At 36.2% G+C, this 12222-nt stretch overlaps 1 protein-coding gene across 1 annotated transcript in view; it reads left to right on the top strand.

Moving 5' to 3' along the window:
- The window catches only part of FOCAD (focadhesin), a 326609-nt gene that overhangs the window by 191279 nt on the left and 123108 nt on the right, over nt 1-12222 (top strand). The window contains 2 exon segments of the mRNA XM_049769400.1: nt 2758-2890; nt 10825-11010. Of these exon segments, the coding sequence (XP_049625357.1) occupies nt 2758-2890; nt 10825-11010 (319 nt within the window).

Here is a 12222-nt window from a genome sequence, read left to right on the forward strand (position 1 = left end):
TTAGGATTGAATGAAAGAGTACATAGCAAGAAATAAAGAGGATGTTCCTTAAATGGTATAGATGAATGAGATTTCATGTGATATTTCATTAGGATTTCAATACAAGATTTATCAACTCTTGTTTTTCCTTGATAGGAAATTCTGTGGGATCATTGATTATAGACTCTTTATTTACTTATCTTAGTTTAGTAATTATTTATTTGACATATACTAGAGGCATCCCATCTTTAAAGGTAGATTGTTGAATGAATATTTATTTTATTGGCTTGAAACATGTAAATCTCAGTTTGTTAAAAATAAATTGGGGAAGACTTCTTTGAGGATTCTGGGGGTCAAAATGAAACAAGAATGATTTTCCCCATTAGATGTCTCTCTTCTTTTTTAATAGTATCTTATTTTAAGCACCATAATTACAAACATATTTGTAGTTGGGTTTCAGTTATAAAAAAAAAAAAAAAAAGCCTTCACTAGTGCAACATTCCCAACACCACTGCCTCTATTTCAGTTCTTTCTTTCTTTCTTTCTTTCTTTCTTTCTTTCTTTCTTTCTTTCTTTCTTTCTTTCTTTCTTTCTTTCTTTCTTTCTTTCTTTCTTTCTTTCTTTCTTTCTTTCTTTCTTTCTTTCTTTCTTTCTTTCTTTCTTTCTTCTTCTTTCCTTCTTCTTCCTTCTTCTTCCTTCCTTCCTTCCTTCCTTCCTTCCTTCCTTCCTTCCTTCCTTCCTTCCTTCCTTCCTTCCTTCCTTCCTTCCTTCCTTCCTTCCTTCCTTCCTTCCTTCCTTCCTTCCTTCCTTCCTTCCTTCCTTCCTTCCTTCCTTCCTTCCTTCCTTCCTTCCTTCCTTCCTTTCTTTTTTTCCAAAAAGACAATAACATCAACAAAACCTAAGCAGACAAAACTATAGGCATAAAATGGTCTGCCTGGTAAGTCAATGATGGAGGAAATTTTTGTACAAGATTGACTTAGCTCTTCGACTTCAGTTCATTAAAACCTACTTAGCTGTTTAAAAATTAAACTTTTTATTATAATGATCTTCAGAGAGATTGCGTTGTTGATTTCTGGAGTTAATTTTAGAAGTGAATAATATAAAAGCACTCATTATACTTCACGGATTGGTATTAATATGGTATAACCCATTTAGCTTTGATTTACGTGAATGTCACTGCATTCATCAGAAGCTGCTTTTCTTTTTAAATCAATTTATGCAGATACTTAACATGTTTCAAATAAAATCCTCTATTTATGCATAAACTCCTGAATTTTCATAGTTCATTCCCACAGAAAGGTGATACTAAAGCAATCTGGCTCAAAATCCACAGAGAAACACTTGGCAGGATACATTTTTCAGTATTCTACTTGAAGCATATTTTAAAAGACACTTGGGATAGACACAGAGGTATTGCTCAGTGATAAGGTGTCTGGACTTCCATTACCACCATATTTGTGAGTTAACCTTAATCAGGCACATCATTGAATTTGATCACCATATCGTGATTTTGATCCTCCATATGCTAAAACAAAGTCTTCAAGCAACAAAACAAAGTGTACAAGCCCCAGACAGCATTGACAATTATAGGAAAAAAAAACAAATGGAAGCTGATACAAGTTTGGGCTGCCTATATGGCATGTACATTATTGTTGTTGCAATAAGATCTGATTCAATTCTCTGAGAATTAGCTATCAATGTTGAAACAGAATTAAATCTTGTCTAGAAAAGTGCTTGGGTAGTGAGGATGCATTCATCCCTCTTTTCTAGTGAAGAGAACACTAGTTATGGTTGAAAGACTTCATTGGAGTTGAGGTTATTATTCTTAATAGAAGCATTTTCTCTCGGTTTTCTTTTATCCCTCTGCAAGAATCCTGACTCAGTGTAGTTCCTAAATGGAACAGTGCTTTGGGGACCTATGAAGAAAGCAGTCTGCAGGAATAGTCAATTATTTCTAAAAATAACTCCGGGAGACTTACTAATGGTAATCACTGGGTTCTGGCGCTTTATGGTTATAGCAACCACTTTTATATATTTTGATTTCCCCCCATAATGCGTAATTATCTCTATGTGGACATTATGGTAGTATCATTGAATGTATTAAAATTTTAATTAATTGCTTGACAGTTAAATCTTGTGAAACTGCAATACTGATAATCATTTTATATTTTTTACTTTGGATTCAAACAGACCTAACTGATGACAGAGCAACCACAAAAGCTGCAAATTGCAAATTAGATACAATGAAATATAGCTACCATTTATCATTTTACTGTTTTTATATTCTAGAGATGAGTCTAAAAATGTGAATAAAAACACTGCCCTTTTCTGCTTTTTTACTGTTTTTTTACTGAAAATTTGAAATTTTGTCATAAAGATTTTAATTGGGTTACAATTTTTAAGTGTATTCAAACACGATAAACATTTAATTTTAAACCTTAGAAGTTCAATATATTGATTGTGTTAGTATTTGTATTTAATTGTTGTGTGGTTTAAATTTTTTTTTAATTCCCATAATCCTTGTTTATGCTGTGATACAATGCTTCTCTTACTATGCATCCATTACTTTTTTTACATGGATCACTGATTATCTCTAATAAGATGATTAGAATTTACTATGTGATTAATCTGCAAATGAAGACTTTCAAAACCTATTTACAGTGGTCATTTGACAGTATAGAATAATCAGTCTGTTTTTAAATCATGGCATGAAAAGGACTAAAAAAAGATTTTAAGCAGTGTTTTAGAGTAGGCTTCACTTTTTTTTTTTTCCTTCAGATAAGGCCAGAAATTCCTGATGATCTAGAAGAAGAGGAAGATGAGGAGAGTGATGAAAAGGAGGTGGATCTGACAGTTCCTGGCTCTTGCTATCTCAAACTGCTGTCACTTACTGCTCCTTCAGTTTTACCAGGTAACTTCTATATAGATAACAAGAGAAGTTACATCTTTATGGATTTGTTTGTTTTGGTTTGGGGGCCAACCCAGCTGTGCTCAAGACTTATTCCTGGCTCTGTGCTCAGGGAACACTCTGGTGCTATAGACAATATAAGGTATTGGGGATTGAACTGGGGTCTCGAATTTGCTGTGCTCTCTCTGTCTTCAATGGAGCTAGCATTTTTTTTTAGTGAATTTTCTTGTTGAAAATTAATTAATTGTGGTACTTTGTGTTCTGTACTCATAGCTTACTCTTTTTTGTTTTGTTTTGGGGCCACACTCAGCTGTGCTCAGGACTGCTCCTGGCTCTGCACTCAGAAATCACTTTAGATGGGCTTGAGAGAATATATGGGGTGTTGGGGATAAAATGCAGGCCGGCAGTATGCAAGGCAAATTCCCTCCCTGTTGTAGGTTCCTTACAGCTCAGGCCTTTCATAGGTTATTCTTAATTTTTTATTTTCTATTTGAAATGCAAAATGCACTCTAGTAATTACAATATGTTATATTGAAAACACATGAAGAAAACAAAATTTAACTGGAAAACTAGTTCAAATAATCATTCTACAGAAAATTAAAATTCTTTCAAAAGCTAAATATATTCCACTAGACACCTGCTATGGGACTGTACATTTAAATAATGATTTTATTACATAAACTAAGTGAAAATAACATTATGGTCTTTAGAGATTTATTGGATAGTTTAATCCATATAAATTTATTCTTTTTATAGAGTTACTCTAAAGAGAGTACCTGTATCCCAGAGCTATAAATTAACACTTTGTAAAAACAGATCAAACTGTATGGTAATTCTGTTTTGATATAAAGCCTACAGGACTTTGACATTTAAATCTTTATTCTAATATTTTCATGTGTAAATCATTCTATATGATTTTCGCATTTAGCAATACTCACTTTCTAGATCTTATGCTCCTCGCAGGAGCAGCAAATAAGCCCCTCCGAGGAATGGGTTGTGAACTATCAGTGAGAATTTATACCTTTTCTTAAGTTTTACCTTCTGACTAAAAAGTTCTGTAAATGATTCTTCAGGATTAAGGAGTTTTTCATGATTTACAAACATTTTGTAGAACATGCCTTATTTGTTCCATTTCTGCTTTGTATGTTTTTAGGTGTGAAAATTTTAATTTCTGAAAATTAACTTCAGTGAACACAAGAACTTTTCTATCATGATTGAACCTATAATATTGGAGTGGTTTTTTTTTTTTTTTTAGTTCATTCCACATGGAGATTTTTTTTAGAAATTTAGTCAAATATGTAGCATTTATTTATATACGAAGCTTCTTTTTGCAATTCCTGCTTCCTTCATTGGACTAAACTGAGAGTTCACACTGTCCTTTCTCCTGATGTCTAGAACAAGCCTTAAACACAAGTTTACTGTTTGTATCTTTTTTTTTTCTGTCTTTTCTATCCCATCTCCTACTTTATGGCTCTTTCAGACTTTAGAACCTCTTCCAAAGTTAAGGTCAAGGAAGAAAAAGTTTTTTCTGTATCATAAATAGGCTTATATTAAATGTCCTCTTCAGGGCCCGGAGAGATAGCACAGCGGTGTTTGCCTTGCAAGCAGCCGATCCAGGACCTAAGGTGGTTGGTTCGAATCCCTGTGTCCCATATGGTCCCCCGTGCCTGCCAGGAGCTATTTCTGAGCAGACAGCCAGGTGTAACCCCTGAGCACTGCTGGATGTGGCCCAAAAACAAACAAACAAAAAAAATGTCCTCTTCAGCTATTCAAATGATGTTGTTCCTTATCCTTGGATTTATCATCTTGGTCTTTGTGGTATGCACAAGAAGGGGAGAGATAGTTGAGCAAAACTATGTTTTTTTTTTTTTCCAAGTATGTGCACTGCTTTGATGCTCAATACCTAGATCTTCTCCAGTGTGTATAAGTAATTACTCTGGTTATTAGTCTATTTCCCAGTTAAAAAGGGGAAGATTTTAGATTAACTTCTAAGAAAACTTTAATAGAGCCACATGAGTAGTCTAGAAAATGTTTGTGTATGGCAAGCTATTTTCCCTGTTCAAAGGTCCTCAGTTCTTATGAGATTTCTGGAAAGCATATAAAAATAGGAGGACATATATCTTATACCCCCAAAACACACAAGGGTAGGTGATATATAGTAGATCTTTAGTGCTGTAGGAAGAAAACTAATTGTAAGTGAATCCTGGACCACTTCCCCCACTTGTAGTGAAAGAATAATTTACAACAAAATAAGCCCAACAATTTGCTTTATTTTGAGCAGTACTATTAATGGTATTGATTAATTTTTTAACCTTTGAAATAATTTTAGACTAATAACATATTGCAAAAATAGCTTAGTGATTTCCAAGTAACTTTACTAAGCTGTTCAATGAGATACAATGAGAGTATCTCACATTACCTTGTATAGCAGATGATTAAAACCAAAAAATTGACACTGTTAATTAATAGTATTAATACTATTAATACTAGACTATATACCTCTTTGGATTTCACCAGGTTTTCTAATATAGTATATAGATCTTCAAGATTAGCTTTTGTTTTTCCAAATCAGCATAATGTTTTTCAGATCTATTCAAATAATAGTTGATTATTCTATTTTTAAGAAAAAATATGAGTTGTTTTTAGATTCTGGCTATTATAAATCAAGCGGTGATGAACACAGGAGTGCAGAGGGCATTCTTGTATTTTGGTTTTGTGTTTCTGGGTTAGGAATATCCCTAGAAATGGTATTGCTGGATCATATTGGAGCTCAGTTTCTAGCTTTTTGAGGAATATCCATATTGTTCTCCAAAAAGACTTCAGTAGTTGGCATTCCCACCAGCAGTGAATGAGAGTTCCTTTCTCCCCCACATTCATACAAGTTTTGATTGTTCTTGTTCTTCGTGATATGTTCCAGTCTCTGATGTGAGATGACATATCATTGTTGTTTTGATTTGCATATTCCTGATGATTAATAATGTAGAACATTTTTTCATGTGCCTTTTTTTATAATATTTTATTTTTTTGTTTGTTTTGGATTTTGGGCCACACCTTTTGATGCTCAGGGGTTACTCCTGGCTCTGTGCTCAGAAGTCGCTCCTGACTTGGGGGGTTATATAGGACCCTGAGAGATCGAACTGCGGTCCGTCCTAAGTCAGACACATGCAGGGCAAGTGCCTAACCCCTACACTACTGCTCTGGCCCCTATAATATTTGATTTTTAAAAAATAATATATTTATTTAAGCACCAAGATTACAAACATGTTTGTAGTTGGGTTTCAGTCATTAATAGAACACCCCCCCCCCCACCAGTGCAACATTCCCTCCACCAATGTCCCCATCTCCCTTCTCGCAAACCTTCTCTCAGTATTTGAAACAGGCATTCTGCTTCTCTCACTCATTGACATTGTCATGATAGTTGTTAGTGGTATTTCTCTAACTGCACTCACCAATATTTGTGGTAAGCTTCATGTCTTGGGCTGGTCCTTCCAGCCCTCATCTCTTTTGTCTCTGTGTGTTCATGTGTTTTTTGGCTATCCGTATTCTTCTTTCAGAAAATGTCTGTTCATTTCTTCTTCCCATTTTTGGATGGGGTTGGGTTAAAAAAAATTTTTTGATGAATTCTACCAGTGCCTTGTATATCTTAGATATTAGCTCCTTCTCAGATAGCTTTTGGGTTAATAGCTTCTCCCCTTCTGTGGATAGTCTTTCTATCCTACTTACTGTTTTTTGTTTTTGTTTTTGTTTTAAGTTCAGAAACTCTTCTCAGTTTATGTTATCCCAATTTATTTATTTTTGCTTCCACATTCTTTGCCAGTGGTGTTTCTTCCTTGAAGATGCCCTTAGCTTCAATAATATGGAGTGTTCTGCCTACATTTTCTTCTATGTACCTTATTGTTTTAGGTCTGATATCAAGGTCTTTAATCCATTTTGATGTGACTTTTGTGTACTGCATTAAATAGAAAAGAGTTCATTTTTTTGCATGTAGCTGACCAGTTTTCCCAATACTATTGCTGAAGAAGCTTTTCTCCATTTTGTATTTCTTGCCCCTTTATCAAAGTTAATTGATAGTATACCTGCAGATCCATCTGAGAATATTCATGTTTATTCCATATTTCTGAGAGTCTTTCTTTATTCCAGTGCCCGAGAACAGATGAGTGTCTAAAGAAACTGTGGCACATCTACACAATGGAATACTATGCAGCTGTTAGGAAAAAATGAAGTCATGAAATTTGTTTGTATATGGCTGGATGTGGAGAGTATTATACTGAATGAAATGAGTCAGAGGTAGAGGGCTAGACATAGAATCATCTTAATCATTTGTAGGATATAAGAAAAATAAATGATAGTATGGTAATAATATCCAGAGACAATAGAGATGAGGATTAGGAGGACCAGTCTGTGTTAGGAAGCTTGCCATAAGTACTGGTGCAATGCAGTTAGGGCAGAGAAAACACAACTATGACAATGATAGAACTGATCACTCAGGACAATAACTGGGTATTGCATGGACATAACGTACACCTTTATTGCATAGTACCACTTCATTAACAATAGTGAAAATAACTGTGTCTAAAAGGGGGAAAAGGGAAAGAGAGACAGAGACAGAGAGAGAAGAGTAAAATGCCCGCCTCAAAGACTGCCATGGAGGAAGGGAACCCAGGAACATAACAACTTTGTAATCATGGTGTTTAAATAAAAGAAAATATTTTTTAAAGAATTAAAAGAAATAAATATGTTCTGCATTAAAAAAAATAAATTTATATGAGTAGTGGGGCCAGAGTAATAGTACTCTGGTAGGTAGGGCATTTGCTTGTAGATGGTTGACCTGGGCTTAATTCCTGGCATCCCATTTGCTCCTGAGCCTACTAGGAGTGATCTCTGAGCACAGAACTATCCGTAAGCACTATGCACTGTCTGATATGGCCCCCAAAATCAATATAGTTAGTTATATGTTTATGTATATATTAGTAGTCTTACACCACTGTTTGCTTGTTTACTTTTTTTTAAGGACATTTAAATTGCTTTAAATCTTTATACTGTATGTAGCACCCTATGGCCAACCAATTTTCAGTTCTGAATTTTTTATCTGGTCATCTGCAAGGAAGGGAGTGGACAAGTTTGAAAGACTAAAGGTGGGGCCGGTGAGGTGGCGCTAGAGGTAAGGTGTCTGCCTTGCAAGCGCTAGCCAAGGAAGGACCGTGGTTCGATCCCCCTGTGTCCCATATGGTCCCCTCAAGCCAGGGGCAATTTCTGAGCGCTTAGCCAGGAGTAACTCCTGAGCATCAAACAGGTGTGGCCGAAAAGAAAAAAAAAAAAATAAAGAGTAAAGGTAAAAATAAATCCCAATTACTAGTTGAATGGCTAAGGGAAGATGGTACTTTCTGTGCCAGTGATATTCATGCTACCTTTCCTCATGAAAACTATTCTCAGGGATGGATGTTTGATAATCCCTAGTTTGCTGAAGAGCTTGATAAATTTGACTTTCTTCCACTTCATGATTTATCTATTTTTGAATGTTAGATTTTTTTTCTTGACATGCATTAGATTTTACAGCATAAGATTACTTCTATGAAACAAGAAAATATCCCTTCTCACCTTATTTCTGTTCTTTCAGATGATTCATAGCTACATCCTGAAAAGTTTATACTCATACTGAGCTTGAAACAGTTATATATGTGCATGTGTGTACAGCAGTTGAAATATCTGGACTATAACTGGGTATTAGTCATATATTTCATTTTGATAACTTACTGATATCAATTGGGGTCTTGACAGCAAAGGGAAAGGCCAATTCAGATGGAGTAAGAGACAAGAGCTCAGTAACATTTGCAGTTGTGTTGTCAAAGTTAAGGGAAATTCACAGGAAATGATGAATCATCTCTATGTGGTTTCAGCACTCAGCCTAAAGAGATGGGGAGGTAGCAGTTAGGAGATATGAACCGGCATTTGTCCCTAAATAGGGCAATCTATGAGGGACCAGTACTATCGAGGGAGGCAAAATCTGTAAAAATACTGCAGCTGAATATCTGGGAATTTTATTTGCCAGTTTTGTCAGTATCCTTTCTCTGATTTCTGGCCAGTGTCTCCCACTGAATAAAGTTAACCAGATACTAAAGGAGTCTTTGGATTCTGCTGCTAAAGATATTTTTCTGGTGTTCAGGACAGGTAAAGGATGAATTTGTGGGGGTATGGTATGTGGGAAACATACCACACAGATGTTCACTGGGATTTAATAGAGAAACTTGCCAAAACCTTAAAATTTTATGTATGAATGACAGAACTGGCATATTGTAGATGCTCCAAGGTGGCTTTACTGTCTTTTTGACTTTAAATTTCAATACATATGAGACTTCAAACAAGACTTTTACCTTTTTGTTCTTATACTAAAGGAGTATGTAATAGTTTTCTGTTTTCCAGATAATCTTTACTTGACTTAAATGGTTTTTTGCTTTTGTTCCTGCATCGGGGAACCTCTAGTGGTCCATAGGAATATAGCACTTGAATATAAACCAGTATTTGGGTATTTCATTGTTCTTTATTTTAATAATTTACTAATAGTACTACATTTGAAAGGAAGACATTTAAAAAGCCTCTCTGAAAATACCTGAATGAGAAGGATCTAGTCACATGGGCATCTGGGGTTAGTATATCAAAATGGGTAGAATAGCAAAAGATATGGCCATGATTTAGATATGAATTTTGTTTATTTCAGAAGAGGAAAATTGTCATGTGGAAGTGTATCTTTAAATAGCTAGGAAGGAGAACAGCAATGAGATCATAAGCACAATCAGGGGCTAACTAGATTATAAATTTCTTGATCATTGTTAAAAGTATGCTGTTAATATAAGGAGTGAAATACCAAAGGCTGATGTTTGGGAGGGGAGTGGCATAAAACTCTGGCTTCTAGGTGAATGAAGGTTAATTTGTAGAAGTAGTAATGAAGAGATGATAAGGAAGAGAAAAGATAGACAGTGGCAGTGGAAATGAGAAATGGGTAACTTCAGGATATATGGAGATGTGTGTGTCTCTATATATTTCCACTTTCATATATGATTGTTATGGGAATCATATCTGGCAGTGGTACTCAGGAGCCACTAGGATGACATTAAACAATGCTGGGAGGAGAGAGTCAAGTGAGAGGGTCCAGGGACAGAACCCAGAATCATATTCTACCTCTTGACCCATATCTTTCCCCTCAGGTTATAGTTTTGTAAGTAGATCTAGAAAGATTGCTAATGGATTGCACTTAAGAAATTTAAGTGAGCCAGAAAGATAGTACAGAAAATAATGGGCTTATATTTCACACAACTGACCTGGATTTGATTCCTGTCACCCTAAATCTACTAGGAGTGATCCCAGAGGGTAGAACCAGGTGTTAAGTCCTGAGTACTACCAGGTTTGACCCCAAAATGAAAGGAGGGAGGGATGGAGGGACAGAGCAATGGACGGAGGAGGGAAGTAAGGACAGAACAATGAGGAGGGGAAGGAGGGACAAAGCAATGAGGGAGGAAGGGAGTGAGAAAAGGAGGGAAGGAAGGAAGGAAGGAAGGAAGGAAGGAAGGAAGGAAGGAAGGAAGGAAGGAAGGAAGGAAGGAAGGAAGGAAGGAAGGAAGGAAGGAAGGAAGGGAGGGAGGGAGGGAGGGAGGGAGGGAAAAAAGGGGAAAGGAAGGGAGGGAAATGAGAAAGGGAGGGAAGAAGGGGAAAGGAAAGAAAGGGAGAAAGGGAGGGAGGAAAAGACGGAAGGAAGGGAGGAAGGAAAGGAAGGAAATGCAAGAAAAAATTAAGTGTAAGATTTAGCTTGATCTACCAAATATTTTGTTTTGATTGGGGAAATACCTAGAAAGGGACCTAAATTTTATATAGGCAAGTATAGAATGACTGTTTCTCTTCTAGTATGCTGTGTTTACTTTTGATATCCTTTTATCCTCTTTCAGCTTTGGAGGAGTTTTTTACCTCACTTGTGAAGCAAGAAATGGTGAATATGCCCCGTGGGGTATATCACTCTGCGTTAAGAGGAGGTGCCCGTTCAGATCAAGGGAAGACTGTAGCAGGAATCCCCAATTTTATATTGAAAATGTATGAAAAAAATAAGCAGCCAGGATTGAAACCAGGTCTTGCAGGTGAGCACAGCAATAATATTAAGACACTAATTTTTTAATGTTATGACTTAATTTCTTCTTTCAGGTCATGGCAGGGCATTACTATCATATAGACCCAGGAGGATAAATGATGAAAATAAATCATCTTTCAAAGGTATCAGAAAACGATAGGCACAATGAACAAATCAAAAGACTAATAAGAACATTTTACATCTATCTCCTTTTTATCCCATCCCAACCTTTGCTGACTATTCACCAAAGATTGAGCCCAGATTGGAGCTTGGCCCAGGAAGTGGGGTAAGAAGATAAACCAGTGGAACTTTTTAGTGGTTCTATAAGGTGAGGTAATGTGATAGTTATTTTTATGTGCTAACTTGATTATATCGAGCAACCCTGAGAGAGAGTGAGAGAGAGAGCACAACATTCCTACGGTTATGTGTTTTTAGAAGAGATGTTTAGAATCAGTTGACTGAGTAGATACTTTCTCCACCATGGGTGCATAGCAATCAGCTTAATAAAAGAATAAAATAGAAATACAGAGGCAGAGAAAGAGTAGTTTTTCTATTTGTTTGTATTTTTGATGTTGGTTTTATTTTGTTTTTTTTGTTTGTTTGTTTGTTTGATTTGGTTTTGGTTTTTGGGCCACACCCAGTGATGCTCAGGGGTTACTCCTGGCTCTGTGCTCAGAAATCGCTCCTGGCTTGGGTCTGCCCTAGGTCAGCCATGTGCAAAGCAAATGCCCTACCACTGCACCACTGCTTCGGCCCTTGGTTTATTTTTTAAATTTTGATCTGGGATATCCATCTTCTTTGGACATTTGTTCTCCCATTTCTCAGATTTAAGGACTCTGACTAAATCACACCAATTTTTTTTTTTTTTTTTTTTAGTTCTCCAACTTGCAGTAGAAGACTGTGGGAGTTTTCAGGCTCTATAATCTTTTTTGTTTGTTTGGTTTTTGTTTTTTAGGGCCACACCTGTTTGATGCTCAGGGTTACTGCAGGCTAAATGCTCAGATATTGCCCCTGGCTTGGGGGGACCATATGGGACGCCGGGGGATTGAACTGTTGTCCTTCCTTGGCTAGTGCTTGCAAGGCAGACACCTTACCTCTAGCGCCACCTCGCCAGCCCCATTTTGTTTGTTTGTTTGTTTATTTTAGGCTCTATAATCTTGAGCAAAAAAATTTTTTTTTGTTTGTTTTTTTGTTTTTTTGGTTTTTGGTTTTTGGGTCACAC

Source organism: Suncus etruscus, chromosome 1, assembly GCF_024139225.1.
Source record: "Suncus etruscus isolate mSunEtr1 chromosome 1, mSunEtr1.pri.cur, whole genome shotgun sequence".
Lineage (NCBI taxonomy): Eukaryota > Metazoa > Chordata > Mammalia > Eulipotyphla > Soricidae > Suncus > Suncus etruscus.